Source organism: Epinephelus lanceolatus, chromosome 2, assembly GCF_041903045.1.
Source record: "Epinephelus lanceolatus isolate andai-2023 chromosome 2, ASM4190304v1, whole genome shotgun sequence".
Taxonomy (NCBI): Eukaryota; Metazoa; Chordata; class Actinopteri; order Perciformes; family Serranidae; genus Epinephelus; species Epinephelus lanceolatus.
Window position 1 is genome coordinate 51,239,504 of NC_135735.1, and position 20,197 is coordinate 51,259,700.

At 40.3% G+C, this 20,197-nt stretch overlaps 2 protein-coding genes across 6 annotated transcripts in view; both read right to left on the reverse strand.

The window, feature by feature from the left end:
* The window catches only part of crtc3 (CREB regulated transcription coactivator 3), a 218,408-nt gene extending 210,397 nt beyond the window's left edge, over window positions 1-8,011 (reverse strand). For 3 of the 5 annotated variants that reach the window (XM_078162438.1, XM_078162437.1, XM_078162433.1), the window contains exon 1: window positions 6,770-8,010. In XM_078162438.1, the coding sequence (XP_078018564.1) occupies window positions 6,770-6,901 (132 nt within the window). In that variant the 5' untranslated portion in view covers window positions 6,902-8,010. Of the gene's footprint in view, window positions 1-6,769 lie in introns of all 5 variants that reach the window. The other 2 variants (XM_078162442.1, XM_078162447.1) reach the window with 2 other exon arrangements.
* Window positions 8,012-9,990: 1,979 nt separating this feature from the next.
* The window catches only part of iqgap1 (IQ motif containing GTPase activating protein 1), a 134,427-nt gene continuing 124,220 nt past the window's right edge, over window positions 9,991-20,197 (reverse strand). Inside the window, exons 30-37 of the mRNA XM_033622149.2 lie at window positions 20,003-20,105; window positions 18,368-18,503; window positions 18,149-18,236; window positions 15,973-16,182; window positions 15,719-15,885; window positions 14,801-14,923; window positions 12,073-12,181; window positions 9,991-11,966 (exon numbers count right to left, since the gene is read on the reverse strand). Of these exons, the coding sequence (XP_033478040.2) occupies window positions 11,853-11,966; window positions 12,073-12,181; window positions 14,801-14,923; window positions 15,719-15,885; window positions 15,973-16,182; window positions 18,149-18,236; window positions 18,368-18,503; window positions 20,003-20,105 (1,050 nt within the window). The 3' untranslated portion in view covers window positions 9,991-11,852. The remainder of the gene's footprint in view (window positions 11,967-12,072; window positions 12,182-14,800; window positions 14,924-15,718; window positions 15,886-15,972; window positions 16,183-18,148; window positions 18,237-18,367; window positions 18,504-20,002; window positions 20,106-20,197) is intronic.

The following is a 20,197-nucleotide window of genomic DNA, read 5'->3' on the forward strand; positions in this document are numbered from 1 at the left end:
ATTTTGATCCCCCCATGTTAATCACTTATTGATGCAGTTAGGGACCGTTCTCCACGGCCAGGCTGTCGGCTGGGTGGGAATAAGTCAAAGTGTGGCGGAGAAGAGGGACCGGGAAAAGAGGCTCCGTTCTCCCCATAGTTAGGGACCGTTTGCCACGGTACCGCTGCTGGGCAGGGTGGAAATAAGTCCTGCAGAGGACCTGGAGAATGTTTTAGAATAACATTATATAAGATAATCATATTGCAAAGATAATATATATAAGATAATAACATTAAAAACAAAATTAAATTGCAATACTTTTTCAAAACTTGATGATTTTACCTTTCTGTACATTTTGTATACAAATTCATTAAATCATTTTTTACAATTTACAATTTAATATAGGTCCAACAAAACAAGAAAAACAGGACGCTGAACCTGTTCCAACCCCAACCCACCCCCCACCTCTCCCAGGGCTTGATGCTAACTTTTTTCCCAAGGAGCACATGTGCTCCTAAGTTGAAAAAGTAAGGAGTGCACAAAGAACTTTAGGGGCACAATGTAAATTGATCAAATAATGTGTTTTCCGTAATAAACGTGATGCAAATAGACATTTACAAGCAAAATGATTTAATGAATTTGTATACAAAATGTACAGAAAGGTAAAATCATCAAGTTCTGAAAAAGTATTGCAATTTAATTTTGTCTTTAATGTTATTAAATCTTCTATTATCTTTGTAATATGACTAGGTTATATAACGTTATTACTATCCTAAAACATTCTCCAGGTCCTCTGAAACTCTACAGGACTTATTTCCACCCTGCCCAGCAGCAGTACTGTGGCGAACGGTCCCTAACTGCGGGGAGAACGGAGCAGGCTTCCCCGGAGGTCCGCTGCTTTTCCCGGTCCCTCTTCTCCACACTTTGGGCTCTAGTCTCGCAGACCGGGCGCTTCACCAACTGGGTGTGGCCAGGCGGATTTTGCAAGTTTGGCACACCGTGCGTGCTGGCGCAGCTACTCGTCTGTCCCACCTCCGTCCCTCCTACCTGCGCAAGTCAGAAAGAGGGAAGAGAGAAGGCGTGGAGTGGGTTTTACACACATCACACCAATCAAATGAGCCCCTCTTCTCGCCCTTAAATGTGCCGCACCAAGGTGTAATGAGAGTTTACTCAATTCGCCATGGCAGAAGAGAGCAGCAGCGTCAGACAGCCAAACTTCTCCCAGGAGGAAACTGATGTTTTGGTCCCAGAGGTCTGCTCGCAGTGTATGAATATACGGAACTGCGTGCAGACCTCCACGGGCTGATGATGCAAAGGTGGCCTGGGAGGAGGTCACCACAATTGTAAATCAATGATGCGTTTCTCTCGTGCGCACGCTCTCTCTTTCTCTCTCGCAGTCTCACTCTGTTTCTCTTCTTTTGACTTTTCTAAGATGACAGATGCTGAATATATACTCCCTATCTGATGCTGTGGCTGTTTGTGGTTGGCTGAGAGGGATGTGAACTCACTAGTTTGCAGCTGTTTAATCAAATCAGGTTGGGTTTCCATTACGCGTGCCAAACGTGCCAAACGTGCCAATCCCCTTTGATCTGACATCAGATGTGACGGGACAGTCGATATAGAGATACATTTATGTGCTGATTGCAGATAGTTGCATTGAATAGTGGTTTTGTGGCTATTTATTGCATTATTAATGTGCCTGATATTCTGGAAAACTGCCTGTGAGGTTTTGATGACGTGTGCGCACTGTCCGCCGGTCAGCCAAACTTCGGCTTACACCGGCTGCGCTCCCCCTGCGTTGACAGTAGACCTGGTTTCAGATGGCGAGCTTTTAGCGCACCTTCGGCAAAGCGTTTTGGCACGAAACTGTCACTGCGCCAAGCTGGATCTGTCGACACCTCCCCCTGCTGCGCCACCACACCCATCTCAGCGCACCTCGGTCTACCAAACTGAGCGCACCTTGGGTTGCGCTGCTCGAAACTAGCTCTGCGCGGGGTTCGCCACCCTGCGCTGCGCCGGGAAACTAGAGCCCTTTGACTTATTTCCACCCAGCCGACAGTGGGACTTAGATTCATTGTGCCGACAGTGGCTTGGAAAACCGCCCATAACCGTGTCACGGGCAAGAGGGAAGGCGGCTGGAGTTCCTCCAACATTTGCGGTTAGATTATCATATTTTTTTATTGACAAAAATATAGGCTGCTTCGGCTGATTTTTTTTTATGCGCATATGTGCCCCTAAATATTTTTTACAGTTCGCACACAAGTATTTTTAGTGGAGTGAAACGCTCCCACTGTCAAGCGCTGGATCTGACAGCCTGAGCACATCGGCACAAAACGCTTCGGCGTTCAAGATATTATTTATATTGTGAGAAGTCAATACTTTCGGCAGCCTAAATCTTTTATTTAGAAACTATGGCGGGTCAAATTAAACTATGGCGGACCGCCATAGTTTCTTTAATTAATGGGAAACACTGCCTCTGTACATGGGGCGCCGGCACTATCCACTACGCTACTGATGCCTCACAGGAATGCACTTCAATTAAAGTCAATTTGTTACCAGCAGGAGAGAAGGAGAAAGCTACCAGCGCTAGTGTGACTAGGGCTGTCAGAACGAACTTCGCTATTCGAAAACAATTCGAATTATTGTAAAAATAAGCATATTCGAAGTTGGAAACTAAGGTTCGAATATTTAAAAAAAAAAAAAAAAAAAAAAAAAAAAAAAAAAAAAACTGCGCTCTACCATGCATTAAGAGATGTTTTTTTGGGGAAATACATGACTGTCAGATAAGCCCCGTTTACAAACAGACCTACAATCCATCTCGTCTCCTCTCCTCCCCTCTCTCTCTTCTCAGCGGAGGGTGCCCTGTCAGCCCTGCGGTGACAGTGACAGGGAGCATCTCTTTGATTCGAAGTGACACAGCCTGTTTGCTCATGCTTCAGGGTCGTTCAGTAGAGTAACTGCAAAATCAATATTGTTTTAATGTGTAGGCTAACTATTGAAATGTTCACAAGGGCTTTCATAAATTCCTACAATGTTGCGGCACTGCCGCCTTTGCAGGTTAAACGTTAATGACAGCGACTTGAAGTGAGGAGGAGCAACACGTCTCCGGCTGTGCAGCTGTGTTGGTACCGACACCGCTGCGCTGACAAGCCGGAGACGCTCACTTTTGCATGTGATGCAATGCACAATATTAAAATAACGTCATTATAACACAAAAAATATAAAAATGCGGTGGTAGGCCTAGGCTATAGCCTATACCAAGGAAAAATTTGAATATAATTAATATAATAATATAATTCAAATTTTTAACATAAAAAACATTTAAAATTCTAATCTGATTTTGGGGGAAGATTGACAGCCCTAATTGTGACGCTTGGCAACTCCATTTTGGGAACCGAGAGTGAGGTGAGTCATAGCTGTCATGAGCGATTTACTATTATATTGTTATTACATCTTGAGACTTAGCTTTTATGCAAAAAACATAAAAGAGTTGCCAGTTTCAAACTGTAGCAGGCAAGACTACTCTTTTTGGAATGTCAACAGTTCTTTTAACTTTTAATTAAAAACATTGGACTTCTCAGTGTTCACAATGCATTCATGTCATAGAAAGCTTTTATTGTCAACAATTTGACCTATGGCTAAGCCCTGCCCTCAAACGCGATGAGCCAATCACAGTGTGTATAGCCATTCCCATACACTCGGACATTCTCTGCCTGGACGTTCACTGAAATGCATTACAGAAAGTCAGTTTTGTTCAGTTTTAATGAGCTTTTTCGGAGATTTGAAGTTTAAAAATGGTCAAACGGTGTGCATGGGGTACATGTAACTCCGACACAAGGTATCCTGAGAGGCTGGATGATGAGGTGTATTTTTTACACTTTAAACCACATTTCAATGGAGAAAAGTGTCTCCTTTGGATAAAGTCGTGTGGTAACCACAACATCAACTCAACGTGAATAAGATTAACAATGATGTCTACATCTGTTTTAAGGTAAGTCAACATTGTGTTTGAGGCAACATATTATCACTTTGCTGGAAAGAAATATAAAGTTATCTTTAACATCTCTAGCTAACGTTAGCTAAAGTTAGCCTAACGTTAGCCCCTAGCTGCATTGTTCATCATGTCACCTTGTTTGCTGGGAGTTCATTAGCCTATTTTGTTCTAGTTTTGTACTTTGGTGATCGTACATCATCGTTAGCTGTTGTCCAAAGGGCTCTAGTTAAGCTAATGTTAACTTCTAGAGCTTAGCTTCATTAACTTATCTGTAATCGTAGAGATAACAAAGGTTGGGAAACGTTATGCTGAATGATTCAGTGTAAATACTGTAGCACCAAACTAACTAAGAGACACTCTTGGTAAAGATGGTAAAAAGGCCGTTACCCTTTACGCATATTCTGAGCCAAAAACCTTAACTTCAGTGGAACAATGCTGATCCTCTATCTTGTTGTCTTTGATGGTGACGGCAACGAGATGCGGTTTATCACACTTACACTGTGACCTGTAAATTTTGGCTTGTAATTTAAGCTTTTCATTGACCTTCTCAACAATAAAATGATTAATATATCCCTCCAATGCCTAGTTTAGGCCCTTTTGGTTACTTCTCAAAGACATCTGATCGTTATGTCTCCAAAAATCATCAATTGCCTCCTACAAAATGCCGGATACTGTGACACCTGCCATAGCGCCGGTCACTGAATATTGATAGTTTGCCGGAATGAGTGGAGGGGGGCGTGGCTTAGCCATAGGTCAATTTAGTAACGTGTTTCAGTAAATCTAAAGACTTGCAAAGTTCTCCAGTTGGTACCATGGCTAATTTTTTCGTCTTTCCTCCCTTGTTTCCGGCTCTAATCGAACCTACTGAAACTTCCTGTAAATGATCATAAAAATGTTTTCACACTACAAAGACCCGCACCATGTTTCAGTCTGATCCAGACCGAGACCACCTCTTTTTATCAGACCAAAGCTGGACTGTTTGGGCTATGGTTTCTAAGAGGTTTTACGCCTGTTAATTTTGTTCGGATCAAACAGAAAAGTTCGGACAATAAGGACCAAACTTTCAGGTGTGGAAAGGCCGTAAGTGTACGCTATACTGAAAATATATATTTTTTTTTTTTTTAAGATTTTTTTTGGCCATTTTTTCTTAGCCTTTAATGGATAGGACAGACAAGTGTGAAGGGGGCCGTTGTGGCAACAGCCTTGTACATGGGGCGCCTGCTCTACCACTAAGCCAACGCCCCTATTTTCACTGTTTTGATGCGATGGGAAAGCTGTTAACAGCCTCAGTTTTCCATCTATGCTCCTGTCAAAGCCCCCAGACTCCACTGACAAAAACAGTAATTTTGGCTCACTGAACACTAGGCATGTAAAGATATATCGAATTTCGAGGAAACGAGACAAGTGAACAGAAATGCTAGAATGGCGAACAAAGTAAGGAGATTGATTGTTATTCTCTGTGGATTTTCTCCGCGACCGTTCATCATAGTGAGAAGCCACGCATATCACGTGAAACAGCGAAATCGTAGCTTTCCAACAAGACCAAGCACAATGTTTTCACAGCGAATAAAATGATAAAGTTACACTAAAATAATGTATAACAAAGCTTTCATACGGCTTTGCACACACATTACTCTTGGATGGATTACTCGTGAATACAGGCTCGCACAGAAATGCCACACATATCACATGAAAGCGCAGGAGCAGAGCTTTCCTGTGAATGTGTGTTTTTGAGCTTTTCTGTGACTTCCAGGGAAATGGCTGGGCTTTATTTGTTTTGGTTTTCTTTTACACACATCTCTACCCACCTCTCTCTTTCTCTGTGTCTCTCTCTGTGTATCTGTGAGTGAGGGATTGTGTGTTTCTGAGTTTACATTATTTCTATTTGATGAAAGCACATGTTCAACTGTGTTGATTTGTTTATGATACTTTGATACACTTCCAAGTTAAAAAAAAATCGTAACATGCTGTTCAGTGTACATGCAATATTTTTTAATAAAATAGCTATTTTTAACAATAAATTTTCTCTTTTTTCCTCTTGTATAAATATCGTGATATATATCATATCGTGGACTCTTTATCGTGATAATATCGTATCGTGAGTTTCTGGTATCGTTACATCCCTACTAAACGCAGGCGGTGCTGGTCTTCCATTGCTTCACTCAGTTTGTGTTCCTGTGTGACTTTGGTGAACTCACTAATCCCAACTAACCCTTTTAAACACTATAGTGACTAACACTAACTAACTAACTAACATAAATAAAATCTGAACTGTTTAAACAGCAGAATTTAATGCTAAAACAATTAACTGATTGATGGATTTGTCCATAAACCAAAAAATGAAGAAAAATCTCCAAACACACTCCAAACCAACCTCTTTCAGAGAATGAGAGGATTTGGTACTTTTCTCTAATTTATATCATTTGCACTATAATATCAAGTTATTTAAAATATCACGATAAAGGTGTATATGATACTGATAAGTCGAATTATGAACCATACTCTTGAGCTGGTCCCTCTCTCCCTTCTCTGTGCAGTTTGTCCACAGTGTCCAGAATGCAGAGTGTAGAATGACAAAGAGCAAACGCAGAAGACACGCATTATGTATCTTAACAGGGTTCATTTGACTATTCGTAACAGTGCAAGCCTGGGGATCTTAAAGCAGGCAGTGCAGAAGTACAGGAGCTACTTTCCCCATTTCCTGTTTCACTGCTGGTTGCATTTGACAAGTCTTGTGTAGTGCAACAAAGAAAGCCACAAATGACTGACAATTCACTGAAAATTAAGTGCATTTACCCTCGACACAGTGAGGTCTGTCATCAGCTGTTCAAAGGCCCGCGTCTCCTCTGCTTGCTTCTGGTTGTGCAGCGCTATCTTCTCGCTGAACTTCCTGGGGTTTGAGCCACCTGTGCCCGGGGAGCCGGACATTGTGCGGGCCGCAGTTTAACTACTTCAGCTACTTGGAGGAAAAGTGGTAGACGGTGCTAGGAGTCTATAGTCCAAACTGTTTCAGTGAATCCATCAGAGTTTTAAAAACACAGCACACATTACTGTAAGGCCAAAGTTAATTCACTCAACTCTGCTGGCTGTGGTATCACAACTATGTTATTGTAAGCCGAGCTAGAGGCTAACGTAACGTTAGCTAAGCTAATGTTAAAGCTCCTGTTAATAAAAGTTGTCCTCTAACGCCAAGACAGGATTGAATGAAACCTTCACAAAATATACGTTTACAACTTAACACTTAAAACTTTCGAGAATAATGACGTGTCGATTGAAAGAAGGTAACGGGACAACACGACGTCATACTGACATATTTCCAGCTAACCACTTGTTTGAATCTAACGTTAACATAACGTTAGCTGTCATTGCTAACTCAACAGCTACAGCTAGCCAAGTTAACGTTAGCTAAACTGCTGTCAGTGCCATCTGCACAATTGTGACAAACTTACTTTGCCAACTTGTCGACACTCGACCTCGATCAAACTCTGACAGGCATGTATTAGAAGCAACTTGTACCAAATTTAGCGCTGATGTCAGAGAAAGTTGTTAGCCTCAATAGCTAAATATTGCTACTAACGTTAGCAAAGCCCCTGAGCAGTTGGGCAAAGGTTTTGAAATTGTATTTCAACAAGTGGCCGCTGGTCTTGTCCGGACTTAAAACTGAATTTCGAGTTTCTGTCACTCCCACACTCCGGGAAACTTGAGAAACACTGATATTCGTACGTTACGCAGGAACATAATCCACTATTTCGCATTTAAACTGTTATCAGAGCGCTTCTTCGGAGTCCAGTGTTGTGTGTTAACGTTAATCCACGGACAGCAGAGAGATTTCAGCCAAACTCCAACCGGTAACGTTAGGCTCCACTGAAGATACACAAACAACACCGAGAAAAAAACACGTCTTCTCAGTCACTGCTACACCCCAAATCCTCTGAGAAACAACCGCTAATGTTTTCAGCTTATTGGCCTTCTGCTTACAGGGCTACCAACGGCAACGCAGATCCGCTGGCTCACACTACTGCGAGAAAAACATTACCTCGTTAAACACAGCCATTACGTGTGATGTCCACAGGGCGGCGACAAATCCTATCACATCCTCCTATTTGAAATGTCTCAACGAATTGCTAATGAATGTAATCTTTAAGATTATCAGTGTTGGAGGAAGTAACTCAGGCCCTTCACTTACAGCCGTTGAAAAGGTTAGAATCTGCTGTTACATTATTGTTTTTCTTCAATAATAAATATTTCAACAGAGAAATACAAAATAATTCTGACACCAAATGTATTATTTATATTTTAAGTAGTTTTGGAACCACAATAAATAAATAAACAATAAAAAAAGATAAAACTTAAATTTCCAACTGCACATTTTAGATTGTCCTTTTATTGTGACCTTTTACCAGACACAACTATATGATAATGATGCTGTTTAATCAGCATCTTTGTATGTCACACCTGTCAACTGGATGCATTATCTTGGAAAAGGAGAAGTGTTCACTAAAATAGATTTTAACAAATTTGTGACCAAAATTTCAGATAAATATATCTATTGAGTACTCAAAAAGTCTTAGATCTTTAACTTGAACATGTGAAAAATAGTGGTAACCCTTGACTAACCTTCAATCTTTTGTAAAGTTTGAAGAAAAGCTTTGTTAAAGCAACACATTGCCTGTTAGATCCAGCTTGTTAGAGGCACTTGACAGTGACATAGGAATCTGTTCTTATTTAAATCTGCACACATTTGGATGTTGAGCTTCCAGTTTCTTTTACCAATGACTGCTGATTTCTTCTCTTCTTTTTTAACTGTTGCTCAGAGGGATCTTTGTTTCTTTCAGTTATCAGCCTGACTGAACCATTGTACATCTTTTTGTTGTCCATATGCAAAGCAAATGTTTCATACTTAACATCTATTTGTAAAAAAAAAAAAAAAAAAGGCTTTTTTACAACCTAAAACAGGGGTCTGCAACCTTTGCCATTAAAAGAGCCATTTTTGACCAAGAATAATTTGAAAAAAATCTGTGTGGAGCCGCAAAACATGTTTGAGCCTTATAATCAAGGTAAATAGCCTATTAAGTCTAAATTAGCATATACTTATGGTCTAAATAAGCATTTGTTAATATGTTTTACCACAAGATGGACACTGTGCAGGGCACTATTTATGATTATTTGGTACTTAAATTTTGCAGAGCTGGCAGTGAGAGCAAACAAATCTGTCCACGCACTACTACATTCTCTATTTTATTCAATTTACTTTTTTGGATTTGGCATCCATAGCTAACCAGCCACTGCTATCGAGGTTCAGCAACATTTGGATTCATAGAATGAATTTCCATAGAATTCTTTTCTCAAAGGCTCAAGGAGCCACTGGACAGGGGCTAAAGAGCCACATGTGGCTCCGGAGCCACAGGTTGCCTACCCCTGACCTAAAAGCATCAAAGACCATTCCAAGAGTAACCCTCTCAGAAAATGAGTGAATCCAATCAGGCTTTTGTGGCTTTTTAATGGTGGTGTGAGTAGAACCTGCACACAGTGGTGGAAAAAGTATTAAAGTAGTGGGATAAAAACACTCATCATGAGTCAAGTGGAAGTAAAGCAACATAAACTTAATAAAATCAAAAGTGAAAGTATTCATCAACTAGTAGTATGCCTTCTGTGAATGTACACATTTGATTTTTAATACTGATGCATTAACATTTAAGCACTACTTTAATGTCGGTGGGAGGGAGATGATTGTTAATGCTTTCTATATCTGTAACCATGCATCATATTTTATAAAGTTTTCATATTTTTTATGTAAATCTTCTGTAACTATAGCAGTCAAATAAATGTAGCTTAACAACAATACAATATTACCCACTAAAATATAATGGTGTCAAAGAATAAAGTAACAGAAGCTCTAAAGTTAAGAAGCTAAGAAGTACACCAAAATTGTACACATGTACAGTAGTTGAGCAAATGTGTTCAATTCAGCACTGCCTGCATAACAAAAACTACAAGATGGGGGAAGACACATTGCATCTGTAGAGCTTTATTCTGTATCAGGTAAAATACATTTAATGGACCGGGCCTCCTCCATTTCAAATAACAGTCATCCACCGGTCATGGCAGCTTTACATAAGACAGAAAACCAACATTTAGTTCAATGAAATCTCAATTCAAGGCTTTTAGAAATAAGTCAAACTCTGTTACAAAAAATAGAAATCGGATGGTGTGGAGTGACATCAACTGGACCCACAAGTTAAGTTTCCGTAATACTGCACATCCTCAAGCTCACACACATGATCTGTCTTTGCAAACATCAACTACAGCATAATATGGACTGACAACATATAAAATATAAATAAGGGAAACTTTGTCAAATTATTTTCAACAAGACATTGTGAAAATCACTGTATTCCATGTCCATCCTACACTTCTAGATCCTATCCTGTTTTACAGACATGATGTTATATATATTTAAACCAGCTCTGGAATGTAACAATATCCTGTGTTTCAGTTAAACAAGACAAAAAGCCCATGAGACAGATCAAACATTATACGTATAATTTCCAGTAAGACGTGAGAAAGCCAATGATTGAGCACATCTGCACAGTTCTGTGTGCTGGAAGTGCAGGAGTGCCACGTCAGGAGTGCCTGCTTAGGAATGTCAGAGATGCACTGCAGGTCAGTTCTGAGCACCAGGGCTGTAGTCATGGCTAGCTCCGTCAAGTCCAAAACAAACCGACATCCTGACTCTTCAAGAAAGACAGGAAAGACTCCCGAGTCAGATTGGTGCCAGCACAGACTGGACTTGAGTGGTGTAATGTGAGTTTGTCATGTAACAAATTAGATCCTAAAAATCTCCCTCCCCCTCTCCCTCGCTCTCTCTGTGCCTGTGTAATAATAATAATAATAATAATAATAATAATAATAATAATAATTAACAACTAAACAGTTCATATATATATGAACTGTTAAGTTGTTAATTTATATATATATATATATATATATATATATATATATATATATATATATATACATAGATAGATAGATAGAATATATATAGATAGATATATATAGATAGATAGATATATTATATAAACTGTTAAGTTCAACAGCTCAATATGAGCATGCCATCTCTGATGCCACTTCCTCTTTGCATAAATATCAGAATATTTGTGTGTTGGTGGTTGTGTTGAGGTGGGTCAAATAATATTCAAATCTATATATGTGAGAAATACTTGAACTACACTCCTTTTAAAATAAGATATGGTATAGAAGGAGGAGTGCATCTTGTTTTTTCCCCCCACAACTCTTTAAGTTTTTCTTTCCAACTGGTCTAAAGCAGCAACACAAAATCACACCAAAACTGTCCCAGAGGAGATCAAGAGCAGGTGCCATGTTCTACAGCCCTGCTTATGAGCACGCTAACACTTTGGTATTGGCGGAGATATTTACCAGACCTCTATCTGTCAGGTGAGCAGATAAACTAACAGCTAAGAAGGACACAAAACGTGATCTCTTTACATAAAAAATTACATTTTTTTTATAATTAATCAAGGCCCATGCACAAGATATTCAGAATGTTTAAAGCAAAACACACATATGTTAAACCTCTGACCTAGCTGCAGTTACAGACAATAAAGACAGTAAGAAAAAGACTCCAGGAAGCTTCTGTGGTGTGCTATCTAGAGTTACACAACAGAGTGTTCCATTAAGAATAAAGCACATATGGTGATCTACATAATAAAAATAATAATGCAAATACATTTGCATAGGCACAAAAGAGAAGTGCAGAATGTATAGGAAAGCCACGATGGTTCAGGTCAGGGCTTTCTGCAACCCTAAAAGTGGGTTTTGTGGTTTAAATCAGTGTCTGTTGCCCTTTGACCCTCTCTTTCTATTTCCCGTAAAATTTCTTGTTGAGCAGGAAGATGAGCAGGTTGACGTTGACAGTGGCTCTGTCGAAGAGCTTCATCACTGCCACACCTTCATACTGCAGCTGGAGAAGATCCTGCCAAACAAACCCAGAAACAATCAGCTATTCACAGGTAACGTCTCTATAACATGTACCAAAATTCACTGTCTGTCTACTTTACTGAAGTAAAAACAAACAATACCTGATATTCTAACTGCAGTGTCTCCAGGTGCACGCCCATGAACTTGGCCTTGACCTCAAACACTCCGACAGTCTCTGATGGAGAGATCTCAAAAATGGCATTCTTGAACCTGTGAGAGGTAAACAGGAGGGGAGAGTCATTAATGTGGATAAAGGAGTAACTATGAGATAAGAAACTGATCAGTGAGAGCCTGCTGATTCTTCCTGAATTTTACTAACATTGGTGAAACAAAGTGAGCCAACTGTTTTTTCACAAAATGACTGACAGGTGTTTAAGATTAAGTTAAACATGTCACGTTTTGATATTGAACATAAGATAAAATTATAGCTGCTGCGCAGCAATGGTCGGGGCCGGGCAATTTTAGGCAAAATTAGGCAATTCTGAGCAACACACACACTAAAACAAAGCATATCACAACATAGAAGTTACATCATATAATTATGGCATGCCCTTCAAATTGTGGATGAGTGGCCGAAGTGATCAGACCCATAATATACAAAGGAAAGAAAAAACTCAAGAACAAGAAAGTAAGAATAACATTAACTGCTAGCAATTATGAACAAACTGGCCTGATCTAGCTTAAAGCTAAACATTATCCATGGTGACAAAGATGAAAACATTTTTTAAAATGTAAAAGTAGCTATTGGATAGACTCTGCATATTGACTGATAGCTAAGCCAAATAAACAGGGAAAAGAGACAAGGATAACAGGGAAAAGTGTTGATAAAGAGTATTTGTCTCTCTGCGAAACTGCCTGGATCATAATTATTTTAACCTTAGTAGTCTCTAATCCACATAGCATGATGCCTGAACATAGGACTTTCACATTAGAATATCCATTCTGCCTTAGCTGAGGCTTGAACTCACAACTTCTGAGACTGAGGTCCGTCTTCTATCTCACTGAGCTACTTGGCAAGTGACAGTTCATGTGTGGCTTCACAAACTGACTAAGCCAAGCATCAGGGTGCCAGACAGTAGCCATCCATGCCATGGAAAAGTAAATTTCAAAGTGAAAGTTCCAAAGCTGTAGCACATATGGTTGATTTGTTATGAACTTTCAAAGTTTTGAAATTTAGAGGCTTGCTGTAGCGCCACCATCAGGACTACTGTCTTGTGTTTCCAGTTGAGGACATCTGGCATGGGACTGGACTTTTATGAAAAGTTTGGGTAGATTTCTCATATGGAAATGTTGCACGAGCTGAGGCTTGAACTCACAATCTTCAACACCAAGAACCATCCTCTATCTCGCTGAGCTAATTGGCAAACAGAAATGTCACATGTAGCTTCACAAATTGACTAAGCCAGTCACCTGTGTGCAAGACAGCAGCTGTTAGTGTGTAAAGGCAGATTTCAAACGGCTGTCAAAAATTCAGTTATTAAGACAAAAATCAGAAAATACACAAATTGCATCTAGACAGCATGAAGATGTTGGTAATTTGTTTTTAACAATGATTTACTGGCTCCATAAGTGATAAACTGATGTTTAAAAATGTCATTTTTACATTGACTCCAATTGTTCGCATGAGAGCGAAATTCAAAATGCTGTAAAAAATTCAGTTTTTGAGACAGAATTCTGATATTTTCTAAACATCATCTACCATTTTTTTAATGAACATTGAAAATGTATTTAGCAAGAATTTGCAAGTATATGTTTACAATACCGTTTACAGTCAAATATTTTGATGCACTGTAGGCTCAATTTTCGATAAATCAAAAATCTGTGTGGATTGTTTGTGTAGGACAGTCTGAAGATGCTCTGTAGCAAGTGTCAATTGAGCAAAAATTGTGGGAGGAGATAGGTTTAATAGGTTTTACAGTTTTTGAAAAAAAAAACAGAGTGATGGACTTCATAATTTGCAATAGGTTTGAAAAGTTTCTTCAGTATTGGGTCTACATTTTGGTGAAAGTTGCAAATCTGTAGCACATATGGTTGATTTGTTGTGAATTTTCAAAATTTTGATCTTTAGAGGCTTGCTGTAGCACCAACATCAGGACTATTGGCCTGTTTTTGCAGCTGAGGCAATCTGGCATGGGACTGGACCTTTGTGCAAAGTTTGGTGATTTTTCGCACATGGGAAGTAGGATTTCCTTGTTAGAAGAAGAAAGAAGAAGAAGAACATGCAGGATAACAATAGGATCCTGGCAGCTTATGCCAGGGCCACACTGCCTGCGAAGCGCATATTTTAATGCAGTACACTATGTACACTACGTACTTCTAGTGCTGATTAAAATGTGCCGCTGTTGCTAGGAACAAGTTAGCAAGCTAGTAAATGCTAATATTAGCATTTGCTAACTTATTCACAGTACCAAATCATTACAGACCCAACTGATTGCTTCTATTTGACAACAGTATTGGTACTTAGTGCACAAAACATGTAGAACTAACAGACTCCTTGTTGTCCCCAGTCGCTATGTCAAAAGTTGGGAAGTTTGCTATGTCACAAAGATGGCAACCCTTGAGGGTGAATGCAAAAAGATGCAAGTGAAGAAAACATGGATGCAATTTAAGAGACTTGGGATGCACCCATGGATTCTCTCAGTCTCATTATGTTCCACTCGAGAGCAGCTGCTGGGTCAAATGTGACACCTAGTGGTTAAATTTAGCATCCCAGTCCAGTTCGGTCTTTAGATAACATCAAACTGGTTTAAACATTTTTCCCATTGACCAAACCCTACTGGCAGGTGTAAACTGGAACCTTGGCTTTGTGTTTCAGGAAGCAGAACTCACTGGTTGGGCTGCAGATCCTCAATCGAGATCAGCACGCCCTTCTCATGGAGGCGAGACGCGGTGTACTTCTGTGAAACCTGTTTACTCTTCTTGGCTTTGTTGTCGCCTGGTTTCTTTGACAACCTTAAAAGAGGGAAAGACAAGCGTACATGATACCATCTCTTAGCTCATAGTATGAATGGCTCTTCAAGTTTGTTCAGCATGTTTGGAAAATGATCAACAGAGGACTAAAGGTAGCTTTTTGAGAATGGGGTTGTACTTGACACAAAGGAAAACTTTAAAATGATCTGGCCTTTATCTGGTTTTGATCTTTGCTGTCTGCTGAGTATACACTGTAGCTTTGATAAAGCTTCTCTCTACTTGATGGCAATCTGTTTCATATGTATGTGAGTTGGTAGTTTAGATCCTGGTCCTTGGTACCCACAGTACTGGTTTTCTGTCTAACTAGGCAGCACCAGCATTCTGCACTCCAGGAGTAAAACAGCCACAGAGAGGAAATCCGAAATGAAAACCAGTAGGACTCTGAGGATCAGCACTATGACCCGATGCCTGTTACAAGCGACCCAGTTCTGATTTTTGGCACAATTCAGAATTGTGCTTTTAACCAGAGGGGGGAAAGTTGGAGTAGTGCTCTACTCAGATGACTCTGGTGCTATGGTTGCTCCCACTGTCCCGGCCCATCTTCTGCACCTTGACCCTGGGATGTAAACACTTATAACTCCAGCTTGAAATAAAATGTTATGTATGAGCACCATATAGATGGCCGTGTAACTTTGCTGACAGGTTTAAGGTAGATGTAAACAGGCAACCCAAAATGAGTCAAATCTGATATAGCTCCGGGATGATTGTTGTGAGGGTAAAAATGCTGGAAATAAAAAATAAATAAAACGTGTTAAAATAACATGAAAGGTCACTCACTTGCCCTTGCTGGCCAGGTTGTCCATGCATGTCTTGATATACTGATTGTAAGAATCAATCTGAACGTTGTAAAAATTGGTCTTTGAATTCAGCGCAGCATTGGTCTGCTGGAGTCTCACCAGCTCAGCTTTTCTACGCTGACGATACCGTCTCTGATTCCTTATGTCCTGGAACACATACAAATAACACAGCTCAGTAATACACTGATTATTTTAATTGTTCACAGAGATAATCTGTTGTATTTGTATTTTTACCTTGGCTATGTCGTTGATGAGGTCCTGATAGCGGTTCTCAGGGTGAACCTTCCCCAGCTCGGCTAGCCTCTGCAGGTTGCTCTTGATCTTGTCCTTCTTGCCCTGCAGCGTCAGGCTGTCATCGACCACTGGTTTCACCTGCTTCATCTTCTCTGGAGTCTTTGCATCTCTGATGGCCCTCCTCTGCATGGCACGCTGGTACTCTGCTTCCTGTCACCCAGGGAAATAAGATGGTTTATAATCATTATAGTTTCAGTTAAACAATGTTACTATAGACAGAGCTAAACAGGAGCACCTTGGGAGCCAAATGGTTCTCTAGTTCCAGTTCAGATGTGGGGCCTTTGTTGTACGCCCCCATTGTTCAAATGTGCCTCTACACTGTCATCTGTCTAATAAAGGCAAATATGCTGAAAAACACACAACTAGAATTACCTCCTTGCGGTTGTATGCCTGCATGAACCAGTCCAGTTGCACTTATAGTTTACATCCATGTCTGTGATAAAATGGACACTTCACACACATCTTCCCCTAACAGCACAGAAGATCTACACAATCAACACACTTTCAAGGTGGACACCCAAGATTATTATCACTAATTCAGTATCTGGCCGAATGCCTCCCCCTCTGTTCCTCAGATATGATGCTGAGTAATGGCCAATGAAGTGTTTTTGAAGAACATTATGATGTCACAGTGAAGCTGACTTTTGACCTTTTGGATATTGAAATGTCATCACTTCATTATTTTATCCTATTGGACATTTGTGTCAAGTTGTGTCATAATAAAAATATGAATTCTTGAGTTATGGCCAAAAAATAATGTTTGTGAGGTCACACTGACTTTCGACCACCAAATTCAAATCAGTTCATTCCTGAGTCCAAGTAAACGTTTGCCAAATTTGAGAAAATTCCCACAACGGATTCTTAAGAGATTGTGTTCACAAGAATGGGATGTCCGTATGTACACATTTACTGTATGGACAGACAACCTCTATTGCTAGCATGGAGGCATAAAATAGGAAAATTATTGCCTCACAGTTGTATGCCTCCTAAACTCTGTACAGACGTATATGTAGCCATGACAGTTGACAATGCTTCAAATATGGATGCCGTTGCAAAGAGGCTACAAATTGTAACACATGCTTGTTTTTTACACAACTTCAACCCGGCAGCACAGAAGATCTATACAATCAGCACAGTTTCAAGGTAGACACCCAAGATGAGTGTCACCAAGCAGAGCAGAGCAGCCTCTTGTATTGTGCCAGAAAGCAATCCAGTAGTTTTGTACTTTGTTTTAAATACAGCACCTGTAAATTTCTTTAAAAGCTATAGTTGGTAATCCTGTTCAGAAACACTTCTTGTTATACTGGGTGAAATGGTCCTTCCATCCTGAGAGCAGTCAATACATAATGCGTTCAGAAAAAGGAATGAAAAAAATCCGACCTCTGTGGCAGCTGCAGGCCTGTAAAAACTCTGACCAATCCCTGCCATTCGGTGCGAATGGAAAGAACTAATCAGATGCCTTCATGTCTCGTCCTGCCCGAGCCCGCCTCCGTCCCTCCCTCCCTCCTCCCTGCATGCACTCATCACGTGTCACCGTTGCCAGAAATATTCAGCACACTCCTCAGCAGAAATACCGAGTTAGCAGGAGTTTGCTGAACAATGGCAGAGAAAATGCAGCCGAAAGTACCATTTCCAGCGTTAACTGTAACCGCTCGCCCCGCTAAACAGGCTGAGAAAAGAAAGTCGGAGGCAGAAAAGGCTGTGACGAAAAAGGCTTTGGATAAAGCAAGAGGACAAACCAGACATCAACATCGGTGCAGCTTTTGAACGGTGGAGACAACTGAGGGAACTGAAGGGCCTGAAAGGTGATGCAGAGGTTGCTGTCTGTCTGTTGGACAGGTATTTATTTGTTTGCTTCGGGGGGATTTGTTATTTTACTTGGCTCTCCTCTGCCCTGCTGAGTCTGACTCCTACTGCAGGATGCGCGTTCAAGCTTGTGGGGCCGTGGCTTTTGACGGAGCACTGACAGGAGGGGGAGGAGGGGGTGGAGCTTAGAGGAGGTGCCGCTTTCAAATCTTGCTAGCTCTCCAACATTACCAACTATAGCTTTAATTGTAGGTCCACAAAATTAGCAGTAGTAGTTCAAGTTTTACTGGCCCTAAATCATGTCTCTGACCTGTTCTGCGCTCGCAGTCGAGTCCAGGATCTCAGTCAGAGTTTCCCCAGGCTGGAACCTGATCACATCCACAATCAGCCTCTTGGTGCTGAAAAGAACAAACAAAAACACAGATATTTCAGAAGATCCTTGATTTGCAATATATGGCTATATAAATAAAACTGATTTGGCTTTTTTTTAAAACAACCATATCAGTCTAACTAGCTAGTACGAATTTACTTGAGCAACAGAGTCCGGGCGTCCATCTCAGCATTGGCCTCACCAGGGAGGTCAAATTTGTTAGTGAGTGTGAGTGAAACCTCAGTCTTCCCCATCAGCTCTTTGTTAGGGTCGTCAGGAGGAAGAGGATTTTCACCTGAATGAGACAGAGAGCAAATCAGACCAAGCAGCAGTTTGATTAAAGGATCAGATGATAATGGGTGGTTAATAACTGCTCTCATCTTCATCTGTAACCTGTTATTTAAGGCAAGGTCAAACATTTACATAATTACATTATTCACAGAGAAAAAAAAAGATTTATTTAAGTATTTTGGAGTTGATAAAGGTGTTGAATTTTCCTAAGAAATAATGTATACACTCATTCAAAAGTCATCCCTTTCAATACAATCATCACTCATGACCCACTCTCGGTGTGTGGCAGTGTGTTTTTCTGCAGAGGCTCTGCCCTCTGCCTGGATTTTCTTATTTTCCATCTTATTTTTGACTTCACAGCAAGCAGGTGGAGTTCTGACTTTATAAAAAGGTAGTGAGCAATTGCCAGACCATAACCAGCACAAATCTAAGAGGAAGCTATAAAAAATGTGCACGCAGCACAGAAAAAATGCACAGCAAGATGAAACATCAAGCAGATGGAGCTCGCAACTTGATGTGAGTGAATCTGGTTTGCTTTCACCCTTACTGCTGATACTATTCATAAAGAGTTACCAACAATTCATGTACAGTTCCTTAACCTTTAATGGTTCATGTGATCCCAAAAATTCATCAGAGGTACAAATGATTTCTGTCTGTGGATTAATCATGTTTTATCAAATCAGTTGAATAAATATGTTCTCAAAAAGTATTAACATGCCCCTCAGTAAGGATTGCTGCTTTTTAATTTTGCAATACAGTATACTCTTTTATAACAAATTTTTGCTGGACTGGAAACACACTGACTAAAGCCACTTTCCCACTGGGCAAAAAACCTCACTAACATTAACCAACATCTGGCTTTTTATATGGGGAAGGTTACAATCTGCATTCACTCCTGGGTCAAATGACTCTGCAGCAGTAACGGGTATTTATTGGCTCCAGCTCTGATCAACTTCATTCGTCAGTGATGGAAATACAACAAACAGGTACACGCTACAATTTTCGCCTCTTTGCCAGCACGATGCAATGCAGGTTGCCACAAAATACTGTCTGTCTTCATCCAAGCAGTGCTTGAACATTAATCTGGACCAAGTTTGAGAGACTAAATAAGAAACAGACATATAAAAGAAAAAAACATCTTAACATTTTTACTGGTCTCTATCTCTATGCTGCTTTACTGTTTACTAACTTGTTTTCCATTTTTACTAACTGCACATGCACTTGGATGGAAACGAACAGTATTTTGTGGTGGTGCATCACTTCAACTTGTTAGTAAAGGGGTTAAAATGAGCACTTTCACTTTGGTGTTGTATTTCCATCAATGGCGATCGAACTGAAGCCGATAAATACCTGTGACTACTGCAGTCATTTGACCTAGGTGTGAATGCTGATTTTAACATTTCCCATTAAAGATAAAAAGCCAGATGTTAGTGGGATGTTAGCAGGTTTTTTGTGCAGTGGCAAAAGGGCTTAAGAAAGTCTTCCCTGCCTCACTCCACCCACCGATGAGGGACTCTACGGTGGGAACCTCGCCCAGGTCCTCCAGCAGCTCATGGATAGGGTCATTGTGCTCGGGAGCGATGGCGTCCTGATGGTCCAGCAGCAGCTAACAGGAAAAACAAACACAGTCAGTGTGTTAGTTATACTGTACAAGAAAAAAACTCTCAAAAACATGGTCGTGTGTAGGATTAGTGTGTA